Source organism: Thamnophis elegans, chromosome Z, assembly GCF_009769535.1.
Source record: "Thamnophis elegans isolate rThaEle1 chromosome Z, rThaEle1.pri, whole genome shotgun sequence".
Classification (NCBI taxonomy): Eukaryota; Metazoa; Chordata; class Lepidosauria; order Squamata; family Colubridae; genus Thamnophis; species Thamnophis elegans.
This window is the reverse complement of record NC_045558.1, coordinates 30289567-30312423: the sequence shown is the minus strand read 5'-3', so window position 1 is coordinate 30312423 and position 22857 is coordinate 30289567. Positions and strand designations below refer to the sequence as shown.

Sequence of the window (22857 nt, the reverse complement as noted above, 5' to 3'; positions counted from 1 at the left end):
AGCCCTCTCTAAGCGGTTTACAGAGTAAGCATATTGCCCCCAACAATCCGGGTCCTCATTTTACCAACCTCGGAAGGATGGAAGGCTGAGTCAACCCTGAGCCGGTGAGATTTGAACAGCCGAACAGCTGAACTGCAGTCAGCTGAAGTAGCCTGCAGTGCTGCATTTAACCACTGCGCCACCTCTCTTTCTCCCTCCCAGTATGAAATAGATGCCTTTGCCATTGCCATTAAAGCAATCATCTTCCTATATTGCAGCTGCCTGCTACTGATGCCAGGTTGCTTTAGCTAAACAGCTGGGAATATATAGCCCTGTCATACACTGACAGTCCTACAAAGTAGTCTAGGCAGGAAACCAAAACCTTGACTACTAATGCTACCCCTATTGTAAGGTTACAGTAGCAGAATGCTGCAAGTCAGAATGCACTTCCTTCCTCCCTCCCCTACCTTTACTTTCCTGAGAACTAGGCAGGGTTCCTTCTGAGATGTTTTCTCCATCCCCATCCATCCTTTGGACTCAGGTTTCTCTTATGAGACCATTGTCCAGACTGTGACTTTTCCTTCTATCTGCCAAAGTTATTCTCATAGCACGTTACGTACCCTACCCCCATGATAGTGAACCTATGGCACACATGGTGGAAGTGGCACAGAGAGCCATCTCTCCAGGCACACCAGCCATCGCCAATTGCTCTTCTGTGTTCCGGCATGCACATATGTGCCAGCCAGCTGGTCTCCACGTGTGTGGGGGCACCAGAAACCGGAAGACCAGGTGACTGGCTGGCATGCACACACAGGAAACTGGAAGCTCAGCTTCCGGGCACGTGCATTGGGGAACTGCTCTTTCGGTTTCTCGCACTTCCTCACCCCCGCATTCATCAACACTGCACTACCCCTTTCCCTTTTCATCCCTTTTCAATGATAAGGAAGCACATTGGGATTTGATGAAGGATTTTTATTAAACTTAGATTCTTTTAATTAAAAAGATATGGGAATATAGCAAAGCCCAGCATCAATTTATATTTTAATTCTTATTTTAAAGAATGCTTCTCAGCCCCCCATTTGCCTTTAAAGCATCACTGGAATTAGACTTGAAAACAAACACTAACATAGTATGAAGTGGTAGAAAGCGAGGGAGTGATAATATCTACATCTGGAACATTGTTTTCCTTAAGGTATTGGCTTTGTCTTGTAGAAAGAAAGCAACAAAACAACAAGAAATTAGACAAATATTCTAACACCCAACTAAACTCCTACAAGTAGTTTCAGATAACATCCTAGTCCCCAAGCAATTTGTCTTGCCATTTTGTTTCATATTGAGTTATTATTTAGGTTACACTTTCAAATCCACCAAATTCACCAGTATCATATAAGTAAATCCAGCTACACAAATTCTTTAGGGACTAGGGACAAAATCACTGGCCCATAGAGTTGACCAGAGACTAAGTACAGTTGCCTACTCACCCAATTCATATCCTATCGATCTGACCTCCTGAAATATTTCAGCAGATAGGACTTCCAGCAGTTAAAAATTAAGTAAAATCAACATGAACAGTTCAAAGCATATACACCTGAACCAGATGGTTACTTCCTAGATTCTATTTGTGAAATCAACCCCAACTGATTTTCTCTCAAGGAGATATGTCAAGCAGCATGTATATTTCTATTTTCCACTAGAGGTGGCAGGAATAAGCAAGTCAGACAATTGTCCAGGGCTTGCATTGAATGCCTCTTCCCCAATTGTGGCATTATTTCAGCAAATAACTTGGGAGGAGCTTACTACTGGCTTCCTCCCTTTAGCTAGGCAGCCAGCTGCACCAATCTATTTGTATACATTTGATGTAACCTATTTTTAGTTTGTGAACTCTTGATCATTTTTTCCAGAAAATCCAGATGGCATTATGTCATTATCCATCTTGGGCAATGGAGAAGAAGAGAATCAGAGGGTAATCAAGCCGCAAAATGCTCTAGATAGATGTATTAATATTACTGACGCTCAAAAGTGGCTAATAGATTATAAAAATCAATCTGTGAAGCCCTCCTGATATTCTTGCTGAATGTCTCCAAGCTCTTTTCCCATCATCACACCTGTAGCAGTATCAGAAATTTGAGTAAATTAGATCCTAAAACTTAATTTTTTTAGTGTACATTTCATTTTACCAACGTCATCATATTTTTACAAAACAAATGATACATAAATTTCTAGACAATATATTTAAACTGCATTCATTAGGAAGTGAATCTTCGATTCAATATGAATGCTTTTCTACTTGGCTATTCCACTATTTATTTTTAGTAACATTGTTCATAAGTGACACATTCTAGATGCCAAAGCATTTGTGGGATCAGCTATGGAAATATGCCTTAGCTTTGCATTTTTCTGAAAGGTTGAATAATAGAAAGAGCAGAACCTAACAACAATTGGCACTTTAGCAATCCTTTGCATGATCTGAAACTATCACATGTTTAAATTTGAGCTGCTTAAGAACCTTGGGTCCAAATCCAGTTATAATCACATAAATTCCAGTCATCAAGAATAACTGTTGAGCTTACCAAGTAAAATCAGCTCATATAAAAACACAGCTACAAATGATAATTGATTGTGCAATTAACTATTAACAATTCTTCTCGGTTCTGCTCTGGGAATATGCCATTTTTTTACATGCATGCCTAGTGAATTTCCACAAGTACAAATTTCCACAAGCACAAAGGCATCATTTCAATGAGCGTATCTTCATCAAAGCGGACAGAAAATGTCCACAAAAATAAAAACAAATATCTATCATTTGAAAAAGATGTTAGCGTACTGCACTAGTGTCACCAGGCTTAATTATAAACAGATGTAACCTAGCTTCCTGACAGGTAATCCTACAAGACTAATTTGGATGTCCACTAAACAGCTGGAATTACAATTCCCAGAATCCCTAGAAATGATTATTTTATTGGTTATTATTAGATCTATATTCCACCTTTACTTTATACAATTCAGGGCCATGTACATTCATACTCCCTGAGGCACTAGAGTGAAAGTGTGTCTTGAGATAAAGCTGCACACTATTTTAGATCTAAACTATATCATTTCATACCTGATCTCTCAGTCTTTCTTGGTGACCCATGATTGCAGATGCATGATGGGGATATTTCTGTTTCAGATGCTCCAGAAACGCTTCTCTTTTTTTGTCCATATCAGAAGGTTGCATTCCCAAAATTTCTTGGGAACTCCGAGGGCCACCTACAGTATGTCTTCGAGGAATATGGCGACCCACCTTGGAATGGGTAGATTGCCTATTTGCAGAAGTAATGAATTCTTTAGGCCACAGACAATCTGTATCATCTAATGAAGCTCCATGCACATTTCTTTTTCCCAGATCTGTGAATAAAAAACAAAGAAAGAAAGATATCTTAAACACCACATAGATGAATGGAATTATATTATCCAGTTTTTAAAAAAGGTTTCAGGCAAAGTTGCTTCAATTCAAGAACTAACAAAATGTGGTATTTTGGAAAAGTAACACTAAAAAGATAGCTGCCATTAGTGATATAAAATAATACATAAGGCCACATAGAATATGGTTCATTAAGGAAATCCTATTCTCTAAAGTAAGATAGTGGATGAAAAATAACTTTCTTCTTTAAGCTTTAAAATCAGAACATTTTTTGGAAAAAAGGATTTTTTTCCCATCATAACACTGCAGTGTTTTTTTTTAATAATGGGGCTATTACTAGTTTTCCTTACAATCTTGACTTATATTTTTCCCCCAAAAGTGGAATTGAAATCTTTAATCTTTCTTCAGCATGTTTTCAATGTGTTCCGAAACTTCTGTGAAGTAATGAGAAAAGCACTTCTCCTTTTTGTGCATCCAGTTCTTCTCACTCCTAATTTTCAGACTACAGCCTTGGTTTTAAATTTCATGGATCTTGCTTGGATGTTATGCCTCTCTGAGACAGCAGACTGGAAAATATAGTGTCACTTTTTCAATAAACCATTATTTTGAGAAATGAAATAAAAGCAAGTCTATGTGATAGGAAAATATATATGGGGGATAGAGGAAAGCAAGAAAATTTGAGGCTTGTGCATTATAGACAACCCTGAAATGGACACTGCAGTAGACTGGACATTAGAGTCAACTTATCTGCAGGTAACAGAGTAGTGAGGTAGTGAAGGCATTGGGTTAGAAAATGGGAAAGTTGTGAGTTTCAATTCGATCTTAGGCAAAATTCAACTGCATGAACCTGGGTTAATCACTTCCTCTCAACCCTAGGAAGGAGGCAATGGCAGACCAGTTCTGAAAAAAACCTACCTAGAACATCCCGAAACTCGTCTGTTTTACTTATCAGAATCAGAAGCAATTAAAAGAAGGGGGGGGATCTGCCAGATAATTGAGTAACTAAACTCTTGGGTTTAGTTATAAGAAAAATGAAGGTTGAAGAAATGAATAGTGGAGAGTAAATTAAAGAATACAATCCTTCTAAAAAGTTTCCCAATTTTGTTTATAACTTTATTTGTTGTTATTACTTATTTTAAATTTCCTTTTTCAATTAACATATTGTGTAGCATTTCAACTTTTATGTTTACTTGAAAGTAAACCTCTTCTCTCAACTTTGCTATTTAAGAGCAAATACAGTATTTAACCCAGATTGTTGGGGGCAATATGATGACTCTGTAACCACTTAGAGAGGGCTTAGAAACCACTGTGAAGTGGTATATAAGTCTAAGTGCTATTGCTATTGCTATATACAGAATTAAAGACATTGGTTGTCCAATGTTTCAATTTGTTTGAATGAACTTTAAGCAGACTATCCAAAACCACAATTCCAAGTGCAATAGTGTGATCTTTTACTTATTTGTTTTTTTCAGAAGATAGCCTTACTTATTTCTGTGGGATTCGCTTTCATGTAAGTGTTAGGCCTGTGCAAAGCTTCAAATCTATTCGGATGAAGCCACATTGCATCATTTCAAGGCCTCCTCTGAAAGTCTCAATGCCTATAAGAAATTTTGTGCATAGTTCCAGTCCACTACCAGAAATATGCTCTGTTTACATGCAGAAAGCTCTTCTACTGCTAAAGGAATGCTGGTTATATGCATACTCATTTGGAAGTATTGCTTTTATATGCTTTGTTTTCTTTGTATTTACAACAATTTTGATTGTTTTGAGCAATGTAAATTCAAACTGGAACCATGTAGCATAATAGTAAGATGGTTTGGTCTAAGATCAGGGAAACTCAAGTTCACCCTGAATTATTAAAACTCAGTAATTACTTTCTCTCAGCCTCATCTATCTCACCTGTTAACCATTGCAGAGATTAAATAAGAGAAATTAAAGTAAGGGATACACTTCCTTTTGCTCCTGAGAAAAACGGGGCATAACTCATAATTATTATATGCTCCTAGCAATATCCTAAAATTTCAAGTATCACATCCCTGTCAAACTAAGTCAGAATTCTGATTGATACTTGGCTGCTTGTCTTACTTAGTTCCTCTTTCCAAATGAAAACTAAGGTTTTTATGTGCTTTGCTTAGTATAACTTCTAATCACATCTATCTATCTTAGAAACAAACAATTTATAATCCTAGAACTTAAAGCCATGATTTGTTCTTGTATTCTGAGCCCTGCGTTGTTTAAGGACCAATTTCCTGTTAAATAAACCACAGAAAGCGTAAAAAGATAAAACCAGGACAAAATTTTCCATCAGCCTTTTGCTTATGTGTGCTACAAAAAATTGCCTTATAACAGTTTTTTATAATCTGATAAATTCCTTTTAAAAAAAAAAATTTGCTTAATTAAACAGAACACAAAAAGAAAAAAATAGAGAAAGAACAAAAGCACGGGGGGGGGACGGACGACCAACAAATAATTTATACACATACATACTACATAGATACATGGGTTTCTCTTGCATGCAGATGCATATATAATTTCAGATAATCCATTAATAATCATCTACATATATTTCCGCATCTGTTCATCAGTTATAAACAACACCAGGTTTTCAATCCACTGAACTTATTGGGACCATATAAACTTGGTACCTTCCTAATCCATTTTCCAGATTGCTCAGTCTACGCTGAACCAGGACACACTTTTGAGATATGAACCCTTACATCAAGAAAAAGAACTGGTTGGGAAAACTGCCTTAGTAGCATTTGAGCTTAGCCAGGAGCTTGCGCAAGGCCATCTATTGAGTTTGTAGCAATGGAGAGATCTGAATTGACGGACGTACTGAGTAGAGCTTAGTCTCTCACCTACTTTATCACAGCAATTATTTTATGAAACTTTTCTCTATGATTTGCAGCTGTAGAAATCATTAACTCCATTGCCAGCAGCCTCTGTAAAACGCTAATCTTCATGGTTCTCCATATATGGTAATTTGCATACACTTTGGATTTTGATATTTTAGTATTAAATATTTACATTAACAGAAGCATCCCCGGGAAGTTTCTGCACTATCACCTAAATTGTTGTTGAATAAGATTGGGAATGTTTTTTGTCTACCAACCCAGGAAATTCGTCCATAAACAACAGCTGCTGGGATTACCTACTTCTTTACTGTTACCCAGCCTGCACAACTCCCATAGTTATCTCTATCAGCTATGCTATGCACTATTTTGTAGAGTGTAATTTACCTTCCACAATGACAATTATGTCTTATCATTTCAGATGTCAAGGCAGTTTTTTGAGGGACTGCCAACTCCAATTATTTCTACATGGCCCATCAGATCAGGAAGGCAGGGCATGGTTTTATCAGTAGCCATTCAGTACCAATCAAATGGCTTGTTTGATTGTGTTGTTGTTGCTGCTGCTGCCGCCTGGGATTGGGATGGGTGGTTTAAATTGTGAATTTTTAACTATGGACTTTTAATGTTCTATGCCTGCCCCTCCCCCACTGCTATATAAATGTGTTTAATAAATAAATGTGTATGTATGTATGTATGTATGTATGTATGTATGTATGTATGTATGTATGTGTATATATATATATACTTAAAGTCACAACCCCTGGTATGCCCAAGTATGGGAGGAAGGTCACACTTCCACTCTCTGTCATTAGGCTCGTCACAAGAGACCATCCAGACAGATATTTTTTACTGTTGCCTTTTTGTTACATTTGCTATATTTATGCTGATAAATAAATAAAGGGAGACTAGTATAGATCTATAGCTGATGAGCTAAATAGCTTGAAATAGATCTATACTAGTCTCCCTTTATTTATTTATCAGCATAAATATAGCATATATATATATATATATATATATATATATATATATATATATATATATATATATATATATATATATATATATGAAAACAATGCTATAATGCGGGTCTCGAGAAAAATGAAAGGGGGTTAATTCTTGAAAACTGATTTTTGACGGATCAAACCCAGGTTTTTCCTTACTAGATTGGAACAGCTGCCAATCTTGATATATCAATTCATTATTATTTTTTGGAGTAGTTTTGGTATCTAATGTAGAATTCAGATACATGCTTCTAAATTAAGATGAAGCTAATAGCTGTTGCTTTGCTTTACAACTCTCTCCCCCTCCCTCCCTTTCTATCTGTCTGTGTGTGTGTGTGTGTGTGTGTGTGTGTGTGTGTAAATAAAATCAGGATATACAAGAAGTCTAAAGAATATCAATAGCAACTACAGTTGGCACACGTAGCCATATTTGATGGCGTGTGAGCTGTCAGTTCTGGCATACAAGTGCGTACTGGCCAGCTGATTTTCGGCCTTCCTAAGGGCCAGGGGAAGCCATTTTAACCTTCCCCAGGCTTTAGGAAAGCCTCCAAAGCCTGAGGAGGGCGAAAAATAGGCCCAATGGGCCAACCAGAAGTTCATTCTTCCGGTTGGCCCGTTGGGCCCATTTTTTGCCCTCCCCAGGCTTCAGGAAAGCCTCCAGAGCCTGGGAAGGGGCGAAAACTCCACATGTGTGGGTCTGGGTCATGCGCGCATGCATGGGGGGCACATGTGTATACACAGGTGGGTGGGCGCATTGCATTGTGGGCACACAATTTTGACACGCCTTTACAAAAAGGTTTGCCATCACTGATATAGGAGATTAGACTTATACTACAGACAATGTATCCCAGTAGGGGTACCCAGTAGGGGTACATTGTGCAGGTTGTGCATTATGCAGCTATGGCAGACGGAGCAGGTGGGTACAGCTGATTAATTCCCGTTATTCTGGGTAATGCTGTTTGCAGAGAGAAGGATAGCTGAGCTCCCAGGTGGTTCCCCATGATGGCTGGTGAAGAACATACAAGGCAGATATAGACAAACTGTACCTCCCAGGGGACAATGCAACTATGTGCTTAGACATAGCTTCTTCCAGCTTCTATTTGCTGCTTTATGGCCTAGAAGAAAATGCTTGAGAAAACAGACATGCTTTTTTCTAAAAGTGAATAATGAAAAACTCTGAGTCAACTCCTAATTCTGCTGGAGTCACTTTGTCTGCCACTATCAATGACCTGCACAAATACAGGAAGTCTCATTCATTTTCAGTTTCTGGGCATGTATGCATCAATTAGATCAAATACTTCCCAAAATTATTCAGCCTTGCAATTTTACAAAGCAGTAGACCAAGAAAATATGACATTGATATGATTATGCAAATGTACAGGCATTATTTATGCCCCTATGATGGTCTTGAAGATTCAATTCTCTTCTATTTTAGGGATAAAAAATCTGATTGTTTTGAGATTATTTTTCAACACAGTTATATTCAAATCGATTGCATATTCCAATAGCTTTATACCTCGAAATGCTACTTGTCGTTACCTTGGGAATTCTTTGAGCTATATCTGAAAAGATAGTAATATTCTAAATATCAAATTTAGCTCCTTGCCAGACTTAATAGATTTAAGCAGAAGTTTGTTTACTACTTATCCATGAAGGTAAGTAGATATATCATCTTTATTTACTCTGAAGGACGATATATCTTATCCCATAAACTAGTAATTTTTCTCTTGGTTCATTTTTAATCAAGTTGAAAATCTTGCTCCTAAGTATGGTAGTGAAATGGCAGTAAGTTTCCACCCAGTGTTCCTATATCATCCAGCAGAGCTTTGGAAACATTTATTCATAGTTTACATATAACAAGGGTGGGTACCCTGTAGTATTTGGACTTTCATGCTATCTTCAGGTTAATTTCCAAAGAGCCCTGGCAGTGATCAGCTCAAATTACTGGAGATCTCTCCCCTCATTGACTGTCCATTGGTTGGGGGGGAGGCAACAAGTACTCTGTCTAAGGTGGCAAAAAGAAAGGGGACAGCTATAAGATGGGAGAAGAAAGGGTTACTCTACCCATTTCTGTCTCAGGCCCCACCACTACTCCCCTATGACCTCTGGCTGGATTTCCTAAGAGTAAATACAATTCTTAACTGAAAAAGGCAACCTACCAACACTGAGAATTGTGCTGCATTCATATAATGTATTAAACATGACATACATTAATCATGTAAATGATTCCTACTATAAAACTTGAATTGCCAGGCTAAGAATTCCAAAACATTCTAGTATATCCAGAGGCTCCATTGACCTTCCAAGATATATACCTGTGGCTGTATGCAACCATGCATATACCTACCTGTGTGAGCCTATACAGATGTGTTTACATGTGTCATCAGTGTACCAGTTCAAAGAAACTAAATTAGCAAGAAATAATTTTATTAAAACATTTTACGCCACTTTCATCCTTGAGAATATAAATATACACATATGAGTAAAGAAAAATGTTAAAGGAACACTATATCAATATAATAAAGCAGAAAGGGCAGCAAAAGAAAAATAGAAAATTAGCAGGCAACAGAACAGACTGCAGTTTCAATAAATGAAAAATATCTAACATCCCACCTAATACACTGGGAATCATTTCTAACGTTTGTGTGTGTGCATGCGTGTGTGCGCGCATGCACACACATACACCTTAAAAAGCACTTACATTTATTCAGTCAAGACAAATAATGTTTCATCTTCAGTGAAATCTCCCTAAGGGAGATAATAAAATCTGCAGGGACCTGGAAAAATCTCAAATACAGTAACTGAACCTGTATTCTAATTTCCCAAAATAATCTACGCAAAGAAACATACCTTAGAAACTCCCATAAAGTAGTGCATTTAGGTTAGTCACGTGTTCTGCTATAGAAACATTTGATGCTAAAGCGTAAAACACTGGAGACCAAGCGAACACACCAAGTCTGACCTCACGACGTGAAAGCCGCGTTCACAACTTATGGCTACAGTCCAAGACAAACGCGCGTTCCATGCGGTGGGACATAAATTTTGAGCGATTTCACTGGATGCAAGAATACGAACACCAATCGGCCACCTTCCCGGACAGTAAAGGACAGGATTTCGATTTCCAATTAAAAATTAATAGAACCCTCTGATGGGAGACGGACACCTCCCCCCCTCGCTTCGGATTACTTTGGGATTTTCAAAACAGGATATTATTTTGCCTTCCAGAAAGGTAGATTCTTCCCCAAGACAAAAGGCACAGACAACCGCAGTTAAATTAAGCATCTGCTCCAGATACTCTTACGAAGATTAAAAAAACGCAGCCACCGAGAGACAAGCTTCAGGCGGTTTAGTTACTTACCCTTCCTCGGATTGCTGCTTGTCGGACAGACCAAGAGCGGCTCCGATTTCGGGTTCTCAGCTTCCTCCATTACCGCTGCCTACACTCAAGCTCTTGCCCCAAGCTTTCGATTCAGAAAGCTTAAAAACTTTCAGCTCAAAAAACTACCCGACGGCCCCCTTCCCCGGGCAGCAGAAAGTTCTTTTCGAAAGGCAATTACATTCCAATAAGCCCCCCGCCCAGATATCTTAGTCGAGGTTCGCCTCAGCAAGCCAATGGGCAGCGGCGCTTTCAAAGGCGGCTGTTGGCTCCCTCCGCTGTGGCTGAAATAGCCCCCCAGTCTCCCTCTCTCTCTCTCTCTCTCTCTCTCTTTCTCGCGGAGGCCCTCAACAGGTGATGAGTTTGAATTTTTGTCTTGCCTTTTGCTCACCGTAGCGTTGGTCCTCAACAAGGCAACGTCCCGGAGGCGACTTTGTTACCCATGGGGAGTCGGGAAGAATTTAACTTAAAACACAGTCCTGCTAATCATAAATCAATACTAGAATATAAAAATTTAGTTCCATATATAGCATGAGTCCCAAAAGGATTTGGTCTAAGAAAGCTGATAATTGTACAGCTAACTAGCTAATTATTATTAGGCTGTGCATATGTGTATATAAAAAATAAAATACCTGGTCAGTTGAGATGGGAAAGAAAAATTTGACATTTTTTGGATAGAGCTTCTTCAGGAAAATAACAAAAGACTACGCAAAAGTATCTGCCACATGAAGATAACAGCCTTGTTGGCAGTTTAATGAAGTTGCAATGAAGAATAAAGGAAGAGAGACCGGTCAAAATATTTGCAAGCTCACTTGCAAGACGCATACAGTAGTAGAGTCATTTTTATCAAATTACAATGCGAAGCATGATCATTGGTTGTAAAATGGAGGTGTGGCTCTAAATACCATACAAACTGAGCAAATGGGATGAAGAACTTGACTGGACACTTAAGCATCTGTTAAATAAAAGGTAATCAGAAGAAAACTTCACAGACTAAAATTAGTCTCTACCGTAATGCACTGACTGCTTACTCTTATTTCTCTTTTTCTTTATTTCTTCCCCAGCACAAGCAGACTTTTTCCTCAAAGAGGTTAGAACTCATAATTAACAGAGGGCTTAACTTAAACCAATGGCTGTACATTTTCTCGAGAAACACATTGTTTAACATGTAACAACATGAGCAATTGTTCAAGACTTGGGAGGAAGCGTCAAAAAGTCAAGATAGCATGATTGAATCTCTGCTCCATGTAGTGGCAGCTACCATCTTGAATTGAGCCTCCTCCCAAATGCCTTTATTCAGTTTGGAGTCTAAAGTCAGAACCCATCAAAAGTATGGTTTAACAGTTGAATTGATCAAATGGACTGATCTCTTTTATAGTATAGTATTTATTGTCATTGTACAAAATAAATACAACGAAATTGGTTTTAGCCTCACTGGTGCAATCCATGACAACAAATACAAACAACACAAATAGTATAAGGCATAATCCCAATGCAAGTAATTGGGGGGGGGAGAAAAAACTAGTCAAATGTTTCCCTGTGTGCATGGAGTGATTGTGGTTGTGTTTAAGAATCTGACAGCCCAAGGATAGAAACTATTTTTAAACCTATTTGTTCGGCTGGCTGTGCTTTGATGTCTTCTGCCTGATGGTAGAAGTGAGAAGAGACACTGACCAGAGTGTGAATCATCTCTGAGTATCTTCTTACTCTGCTAGAGCAGCAAGATCTGGTGATGTCATCCAGTGGTGTTAGAGGGCAACCAATGGTTTCTTGTGCCGAATTGATCACGCTCTGTAGTGCCTTCCTGTCTGCAGCAGTTAAGCCAGCGTACCAAACTATAATGCAATATTTGAGGACACATTTTATTCAAGACATTCCAGTTCCTCAGTTAAAACATCCCAAAACCTGTCACAAAGGGGCTTTTTCAGGATCATCTGGACTTTCTGGTCCAGAAAGTCCAGTTGCCTTTTAAAAAAAACTCATTTGGGACAACCACGACCTGGGTGACTGAGAATCTCCATAGACATTTATCCCAAAACTTATTTCAACTTTTTTCTGTTTCTAGTTCTGCTTAGGGATCGTTGATTGGGAGGGAGGGAGAGAGAGACTGCCACTGATATAGGATGTCATGAAAAGATAGTAGTAGGCATTCAGAGGAATGACTGTTACTTTCAGTACAGGTAGTTGTCAATTATAACCACAGTTGGACCAAAAATTTCTAGTGCTAAGGAAGGCAATTAAGTGAGTTGTGCCTGATTTTATGACCATTTTGGTTGTTGAGCGAATCACTGTGGTTGTTAAGTAATCAAATAGTTGTTAAACAAATCTGGCTTCCCACACTGACTTTGTGGGAACCGGGCTGGGAAGGCTGTGAATGGCAATCACATGACCTGCGGATAGGAGAGAATAGAACAGAAAACAGAACAGAACAGAACAGAACAGAACAGAATTCTTTATTGGCCAAGTGCGATTGGACACGCAAGGAATTTGTCTTCGGTGTATATGCTTTCAGTGTACATAAAAAGACAAGATACATTTGTCAAGAGTCATGGTACAACACTTAATGACAGTCATAAGGTACAAACAAGCAATCAAATCATACTAGGAAATAATCAATATAAATTGTAAGGATACAAGCAACAAAGTTACAGTCATACAGTCATAAGTGGGAGGAGATGGGTGATAGGAATGATGAGAAAATTAATAGTAATGCAGATTTAGTAAATAGTTTGACAGCATTGAGGGAAGTATTTGTTTGCTGCAACCATTGTAAATACATGCTGATTGCCAAGCACTCAATTTTTTATCCTGTGATAACACAATGGTTGTAAGTGCAAAGACCAGTTGTCATTTTTTGTTGTTAATATAATTTTTAAAAATGAAGACTATCTGTATCTTAAGAAGTAGACGGTTCAGGTTGGCCATCCAAGTAAAATATGCATTTTTCTTCTTTTTTCAGGCACATTGATGAATGAATTTATTCCCTACAAATGAAGTTGTAGGAAATAAATTCTACCACGGGGCTCAGTAAGAGAGACCCCTTCACAGGTGTTCCCACCTACCATTTCTAGGCATAAGAACAGTTTCTGCAACATATCCTTCTTCCAAATCCTAACAGTGCAAAAGCTCTCTGGATGATTGCATCTGGCAGTTTTCAAACTGAAATAAATTAAGATTTATAATTGCAGACTTCACAAAAACCATAAAAGACGGCACTAAGGCATGCCAAGCAATAAGCTAGGAGAAAATTAGCTAAGATGAGATGGAACTGGAAACTAAAATAGACAAAAATAGATAAATGAATAGACTTCAGCCATAGACTTGGCAGGCTTACTGGGTCATTAGCTGGGAAAAGAAGGGGGTTTGGCAACAGAAGGAGCAATTCGATGCATGAGTCCCACAGTGTTCACTGGAGCTTACTCTTAGGGAAGTCTGTCTCAGGTTGCAGTACTATAGGAGGATACAATCCATAAATCATTAAAGTCAATCAAAATATTGCAGCCTGGCAGATCTCTGAGCAATTTAGAATTATATCCCAAATGTCAGGAGTTCCTGAAATCTGTCCCACATATAGTGAACAACCAGGCTGTACATTATTGCTCTCTCAGTTATAATCCAGGATTGATTCCACCCGCCAAGTTGGCGATTGGGTTTTCTTTCCAGAAAGTAGTTGTAGAACAAGCTTCCTGTTCCAGCTGAGCCTTGCTTGAGAAATGTGGTTCTTGATTACTGAAGTCTCCCTATTTGATCCTCTGGTTCCAAATCTATTGTCTTGATTCACAGCTCCACATTCTTGGCTTATCTTAATTCAGTGTTAAAGATTAAAAATTCAGACAATCATATACAGCTCCTTCTGCTTTTCATTTGTTTTGAGATGGCAGTGGTGTCTACATCTCGTTAGCCCAAAGTAGAATTGGTCCAGAAGTTCAGAGCACCATTCAAGTGAATGAGTATTCAAGATTGTACATATGTGTTCACATATTGCCGGGATGGCGAACCTATGGCACACGGAACCATTTGTCAGAGCATGCGAGGCTGGCCAGCGTGCATACGTACGCTGGCCAGCCGAGTTCAACCTTTTTTAAAGCCATTTTTCACTCTCCCCAGACTCTAGATGCTTTATAGGAGCCTGGGAAGGGCAAAAAGAGCCTTCCCCACTCTCCCACCCCCGGAGGCCCTCCAGAGGCTTCAGGAACTTCCCTGAAGCATCTGGAGCGCAAAAAAACAGCCCTATGGGCAAACCAGAAGTTTGGGAACGGACTTCCAGTTTGCTCGTAGGGTCAGTTTAAGCCCTCCGGAGGTTTCAGGGAAGCTTCCTGAAAGTCCCTGAAGCCTCCGGGAGGGTGGGGGAGTCTGTTTTCGCCCTCCCCGGGGTCCTATAAAGCCTCTGGAGCCTGGGGAGGGCGAAAAAAGCATTAAAAAAATGGAGGGAGCGCCTCTCATGTATCCATGCATGCGTGCCATAAGGGGGAGGGTCACACATTGCATTATGGGTGTGGCACACCTGCGCTCAATCCCCCTATGCTCCTCCCCCTTATGGCACACAAGCCAAAAAAGGTTCACTATCGCTGACATATTGGGTACTCTAGTGTATGTTTATTAAGCAATTAGTATTTACTTCCTTTCCCCAGATATATATGAATGGCATGACAAAGCCTTACTCATGATAGGTTGTCACTTTTACGCATTTACAATAAAATAAAATATAATATCAAGCTTATATCATCAACCACATTTTAAGTAAAACAAGATTTTGGATATTGGAGTAATGTATTTCTGAACAAGGCTATCACAAATTGAGTAGTAATGGAACAGATTAAGGGTTAACATATCTGGGCAAATAACTGCCCTAAAATCCAATCTCAAAATAGGATCTCCTGACATAAATTGACCATTGGCTTACCTGAAGGGTCCTTTTCTGGGTGCTGTGAAGGAAAGTCCAAGCATGGTTAAATACTGCCAATCTGCCCAGGAATGAATTGAAACTTTAAGCCACACCTCTGGTGTCAGCTATTCTTCAGATTTTCTTCAATGAAAGCGTGGACAATGCATGCTGAGAAGTTCAGGAACAAAGTCAAGGAAGTCAAAACAAGTATCCATAGTTCCGGAAAACCATATGACAACTGGCGGAGCAGGCCCCAGAGTGGGGTTGGACTCTCCTTCGCAGCACCCAGAAAAGGACCCTTCAGATAAACCAATGGTCATTTCCCTGGGTGCTGCAGTCCAAGCATGGGACATACCCAAGCTAAATGTCACTAGGGTGGGGAGCGGAAGCATCCGGGGTCTCTCTGCTAGTATGAATGCCCTGGAGAACCCACTTCCAAAATGCCCCCACTGCAGAGGCAAATTTGTCCAGTCTGTAGTGTTGAACAAAGGGAGATAAGGAAGTCCACGTTGTAGCCTTGCAAATCTCCTCTATTGGTGCCTGGTAGAGTCCTTAGTCGCTGCTTGGAATACAGCGGCGGCGGGGGCTCTAAACCGGATTGCGCCTTTATGGCCTCTCTGAGGTAGTAGATCCAGGAGGGCTCCTTGGTTCACCGAGGAACTCCGGGAGATGAAGCACCAAAAGAGACGCCTAGAGCACCGCTGGAGGGCTAGTAACTCTGAATCGGACCGAGCACTGATGAGAGCCTATATCAGGACCTATCTCGTGGCAATACGGGCGGCAAAATGTGCACATTTTCCCACTCTTATTGCATCCGCTGAATTGCACCCAGCCGCCTTGTTTAGAATAACCCGCTCCCTCATAAAAGGGAGGGATGCGGACGACCCTTTACAAGGTAGAGCTGAGGAATTTGTTCAGTTTCTGACGGATAAAGTTGCTCGGATTCGGACGGACTTGGACTCCAATTGCATGGTACCAGCCGAGGTACCGGGGGAAGGTCTTAAGCAGATTTTATGAAGCGAGTTTCAACTTGTCGCTCCTGAGGAAGTGGACAAGGCCATGGGAGAGGTGAGTTCCTCCACCTGTATACTGGACCCATGCCCCTCATGGCTGGTCTCGACCAGTAGGGAGGTGACACGTGGCTGGTTCCAGATGATAGTTAACACCTCTCTCCAGGAGGGATCCTTCCCGCACCTCCTAAAGAATGCGGTGGTGAGACCCCTCCTGAAGAAAGCTTCTCTGGATCCAGCCATTTTGAACAACTATCGTCCAGTCTCCAACCTCCCCTTTGTAGGGAAGATTGTTGAGAAGGTGGTGGCCTTTCAACTCCGACGTGCCTTGGAAAATCAGTTTTGATTCCAAGCAGGAGTAAGACATTTCAAGATTAGGAAGGTCTTCTCAAAATGTGTGCCTTTTTTCCAGGTTTAGCCCAACTCATCTTGAAAGGACCAGGTTGAAGGCAGCTTATGTATGCCATCACAAATTAGTTAAATCTGCATGATGCCTCCAAGCTCTTCGCTGCTTTAAAGTTTAATATGAAAAAATGAAGAGTTTAAACAATAAAGCCACCAGTTGCCAGATTTGAGAGGAAAGGGGGGGGAAATCAGATGTAAATTGGACAAGGTGGCAAGACAACCTTGTCAATTCTGTGTAACACCAATTACCACAATCCACTGTTCAGAGTCAAGACTAGTCAGTTGAAATCCTGGTGTGATGGTAGAGGTACAGGCCAATGCATTCCAAAAATGCTTTTCTTTGTGCTTCTGATTTTGTATATAAGTACTAAATGAGAAGTGACAGGAGCTGGCATTTCAGCAACCTGTTGCCACAATATCCTGTAAAACAGTCATTTTTCATCTGGAATCAAGTTTCACTCTATGTTTCCTGGAGCATTTTAAGCATTCTTTTTTTGGAAAATCAGGATTCTTGTATCCCCATTGAAATGGAAAACTATGGGGAGGGAGGGAGGGAGGGAGGGAGGGAGGAAGAAGTACTCAGAAATGACATATTGGTCCACTAAAGTATAATAACCATATCTGCATTCCTGGGGATTTAGATGGTCACCATTGCAGCATAGTAATGAAAATGACTTCCCAATACCTTTATTCAGGACGGGGCTGGTCTCCAATATACTAACCATGTTTGACTTACTTATCTTTCCATGTCCAGCTATGGTCATGGTCAATTAAATATTGCCACCTGCTGAAACTTGCTTCAATTTCAAAACAGACAAGATGGATGCTAGTGGAAGTTGCTCACTGCTGATGCCACAATTGATAATCTGTGTGTGTGTCTGTGTGTGTGTGTGTGTGTGTGTGTGTGTCTGTCTGTCTGTCTCTCACTCTATCTATCTATCATCCCATAGTTATAGGAGTCTTGGTGGTTTACCTAAATACAATAGTTAACATGCATCCATATAGTAATCCCCTAGGCCCCTAACATATGGGGTGCCGCAGGGTTCGGTCTTATCCCCCCTACTATTTAACATCTACATGAAACCGCTGGGCAAGATCATTCGGAGGCACGGGATAAGATACCACCAATACGCGGACGATACTCAGCTGTATCTGTCCGCCCCGTGCCAACTCAATGAAGCGGTGGACGTGATGAACCGGGGTCTTGAAGCCGTTAGGGACTGGATGAGAGCTAACAAACTGGTACTCAACCCGGACAAGACCGAGTGGCTGTTGTGTTTCCCTCCCAATAATTTGGCTAGTGTTCCATCACTCAGGCTGGGGGGCCAAATTTTATACCCCTCAGACAGGGTTCGCAACTTGGGAGTCCTCCTGGACCCACAGCTGACCTTTGACCACCACCTGTCGGCTGTGACCAGGGGGGCATTTGCCCAGGTTCGCCTGGTGCGCCAGTTGCGACCCTACCTGAACCGGGAAGCTCTCACAACGGTCACTCGGGCCCTTGTGACCTCTAGGCTGGAATACTGCAACGTACTCTACATGGGACTGCCCTTGAAGAGCATCCGGCGGCTTCAGCTAGTCCAGAATGCGGCCGCGCGAGTGATTGTGGGCGCACTGCGGTTCGCCCACATAACACCTATCCTCCGCGAGCTGCGCTGGCTACCTGTTGATCTCCGGGTGCGCTTCAAGGTGCTACTTACCACCCATAAAGCCCTCCATGGTAGTGGATCTGAGTATTTGAGAGACCGCCTCCTGCCAATTACCTCCCTACGACCTATTAGATCACACAGATTAGGCCTCCTCCGAGTTCCATCTGCCAGTCAGTGTCGACTGGCAACTACGCGGAGGAGAGCCTTTTCAGTAGTAGCTCTGACCCTTTGGAATGATCTCCCCGTGGAGATTCGCACCCTCACCACCGTCCAGACCTTCCGCACAGCCCTCAAGACCTGGCTATCCCGTCAGGCCTGGGGATAAAGATTCTAATCCGTCCCCACCCGAATGATGAATGAATGTTGTGTTCTATTTTTACTTATGTATTGTCTCATGTCTTGTCTTGTATTCCCCTCCCCACAAACTGTAAGCCGCCCTGAGTCTCCTCAGGGAAAAGGGCGGCCTATAAATAATAAACAAATACAAATACAAATACAAATAATCCAAAATCCTAGAGAACATTTCTGTAGAAAGCCTGTTTTCAGCTGTTCTCTGAAGATGGTTAAATTAAGAGTAATCTAATCTCTAATAGGAGGCTATTCCAGAGGGATGGCAGTACTATTGAAATTCAGAGCTACCAAGCTTCATTGAAATTGGGAGCTACCAGTTATTTTTCTAACAAGGTCCAAGAACTGGACCCATTCTAGTAAACAAGTGAGGACCTGAAGATAACTTGGCACTAGGCCATACATTTAAAGTTGATTTAAGTCTATACTTAAGTTCAGTATTTAGTTTCTATACTACAGAAAATAAAGTATTAAAAAGAAATAAATAAGTTGTTCTATATAATAACTATGATTTCAAATTAGTTTTCCTCAAATTAGTGCCCAGTGCATGAGATGAACTTCAACTCTGGTCTTTAATTCTATTGTCTAGAAACTATGGGCTTTGGTGTCTAACATGATACGAGGTTAAGGGAAATGATGTTAAATCATAGTTTGATCTAGCTAATAGGAGGTTATGCCAAACTACAGTTCAACCACACATATGCCTCATGGCTTCTTTCTCCCAAACAATGCAACTTCAAATGATATATCTGCCGTTAGCTCTTTTTTTTAAAGTTTTTTTTAAAACAAATATATCAAATCAATATGTGAACACTCTGGTACCTGGGTGTCATACGTTCTAATACAAGTAAAACTGATAAAGTTAATCATAATTATTACATTCAATCAACTTATGTTATAATAATAATAATAATAATAATAATAATAATAATAATAATAATAATAACTGCATGGCCAATTTCTGGAAAAAATAAAAGATAAAGTGGACAGTGAACAAACTTGGTTATGGTTAACAACAGGTACATTAAAGAAACAGAGTCACTAATCCTGGCTGCGCAAGAACAAGCTATCCGCACAAATGCCATTAAGGCCAAAATAGAAAAATCCTCTGATAATGCCAAATGCAGACTTTGCAAAGAAGCTGATGAAACTGTTGATCACATACTCAGCTGCTGTAAAAAAATCGCGCAGACTGATTATAAATTGCGGCACAATTCAGTAGCACAAATGATCCATTGGAATTTGTGCAAAAATTATAATATCAAAACAGCAAAAAACTGGTGGGAACATCAGCCTGAAAAAGTCACCGAAAATCAGATGGTCAAGATCTTGTGGGATTTCCGTATACAAACCGACAAAATACTGGCACATAATACACCAGACATCACACTGGTTGAGAAAAATAAGGTCACAATCATAGACATCGCAATACCAGGTGATAGCAGGGTCGCCGAGAAGGAACATGAAAAAATCGCAAAATACCAGGACTTAAAAATCGAAATTCAACGACTATGGCACAAACCAGCAGTGGTAATTCTAGTGGTAATTGGCACACTGGGTGCTATTCCAAAAGCACTGGAACTACATTTAAAACAGTTAAAAATTGACAAAATCACCATCAGTCAAATGCAAAAAGCCGCACTGCTTGGATCTGCACGCATATTACGAAAATACGTTACGACGTCCTAGGCCCCTGGGTGGGGCCCGACTAGTAACCAATGCCAAATCCGGCGAAACAACTGGCCGCTGTGATACAATTGTATAATAATAATAATAATAATAACAGCAACAACAACAACAGCAACAACAACAGCAACAACTCCGCCGTTGCTGGTCCCAAGTCCGGATGAGAAAGGAGGAGGGTTGGGGTCAGGTTGGCATCTGGTTCCGTAAAAAAAACCCCGCCAACCCATACAATATGGTGAAAAAAACAAATAAGAATTCCATACCGCATCGGTCATTGCGCGGGTTAACAAGGGCCGCGGCGGATGTTGGGGTCCCTGGACATTCGTCGACAAGTGGGCTACAAGAGGACCAGCCAACAAAACGACAAAAATATAGTGCAGATGAAAACCATGCCATAATGGCCTGTTACTACAACTCAGAGCCAGAAAAAAGAGGTTATTTAAAGCGAATGTATGAATTATGGAAACAACAATATTCAGATTCAAATGTTAGTGAAAAACGACTAGCAGATCAAAGGCGATTTATTATACGGAATAAAGTGTTTAGTGAAGTTGAACATGAGGAAATTCAGGCAAATTGCAAACCCCAAAAAACAATATCACAAGCGGAAATAACTGATATTCAAGACACAATAAAGACACTATAGTAGAACTCCCAGAAGAAGCTCTCGGGGAGGAAATAACATCACCACCACTAGAACCAGTTATCACTGAACCAACTGATGAACTAACTCAAAAACAAAAAGAATTGAAGGATAAGATCATGGAGCATTTTCTGCTTAATGAGGAAAGGCAACGTTTACCATCACTAAAAACTGTGCCTAAGAAAATTTTGGCCCCTATCATGAAAATGGTTAATGCAGTGTTTTCAACAATTGAACCGGAATCCATCTTGAAAACAAACCAGTTAATGTACAGCGCAGCTGTAATAGTCACTAATGAACTAGGCATTAAAATTAAAATACCTAGTCACACAACAGAAAAAGCATCAAAGCCAAAGTGGAAAATCCGTTTAGAACAAAAAATCAAAAAATTAAGAGCAGATGCTAGTAACTTAAAGAACATGCATGAGCAATGGCTTAAAAACAACAAAATCATAGACCGGCTAATCAGAAGATATAGATTGGATACAAGAAACATCAATGAAGCTGTAGAAATTGTAAAACAGCAGATAACAGCAACAGCTAGAAAAATTGAAAGATATGAGGCACGAATCATCCAATATAAACAAAATCAGCAATTTCAATCAGACCAACGGCGTTTTTATCAAAGTCTTAATGTGAATGGTGACACCAAAAGTGAAAAACCAGAAAAACAGGCCACAGTTGAATTCTGGAAAGAATTGTGGGAAAATGCAAAGGACTACAACAAGGAAGCAAAGTGGATACATGACTTTGAGAAAAGCATTGGCAACAAACAAATGCAAGTATTAGAAATAACAACTGAGATGGTCAAAAATCGAGTTAAAAAGGTAAAGAATTGGACATCACCTGGAAAGGACCAATTACATGGTTTCTGGTCAAATATCTGACCAGTTTACATGCAATATTGGCCAGGCAACTGAATGAAATTTTACAAAAGGGCCAAATTGATGAATGGTTGACAACTGGAAAAACATACTTGATTCAGAAAGATGCAACTAAAGGAACAACACCTGAAAACTACAGACCAATAACATGCTTGCCAACAACCTTCAAATTACTCACAGGCATTATTGCAGATAACATGATGGATTATTTGGAAACAAACAACATCTTGCCAGTAGAGCAAAAAGGCAACAAAAGAAGGAGCACGGGCACAAAAGATCAGCTTCTAATTGATAAAATGATATTAGAAAATTGTAAGAACAGAAAAACGAACTTGAATATGGTCTGGATTGATTACAAAAAGGCATTTGACTCACTGCCACATAGTTGGATCATAAAATGCTTACAAACAACTGGCATTAGCAAAAATATTACATCCTTTACTGAAAAGGCAATGAAACAATGGAGAACTGAGTTGGCGGTAGGGAATGAGATCTACGGAATGGTTAATATCAAGTGAGGAATTTTCCAGGGTGATTCACTTTCACCTCTTCTCTTCATCATTGCAATGATCCCACTATTAGTAATCTTAAAAAAATGAAATTAGGCTACCAAACAGCCAAAGAAGCTGAAAAAAATTCACATTTACTATATATGGATGATTTGAAACTCTATGGAAAGTCAGAAATAGAAATTCAGTCATTGACAAACACAGTCCGAGTATTCAGCACCGATATT

General features: G+C 40.0%; 1 protein-coding gene across 7 annotated transcripts in view; it reads right to left on the bottom strand.

Annotated features, from left to right (window-relative positions):
* The window catches only part of KIAA1217 (KIAA1217 ortholog), a 232667-nt gene extending 221782 nt beyond the window's left edge, over positions 1-10885 (bottom strand). For 4 of the 7 annotated variants that reach the window (XM_032237938.1, XM_032237939.1, XM_032237940.1 and 1 more), the window contains exons 1-2: positions 10594-10881; positions 3083-3366 (exon numbers count right to left, since the gene is read on the bottom strand). In XM_032237938.1, coding sequence (XP_032093829.1) covers positions 3083-3366; positions 10594-10663 — 354 coding nt within the window. In that variant the 5' untranslated portion in view covers positions 10664-10881. Of the gene's footprint in view, positions 1-3082; positions 3367-10593 lie in introns of all 7 variants that reach the window. The other 3 variants (XM_032237947.1, XM_032237946.1, XM_032237942.1) reach the window with 3 other exon arrangements.
* Between the last annotated feature and the right edge of the window lie 11972 nt (positions 10886-22857).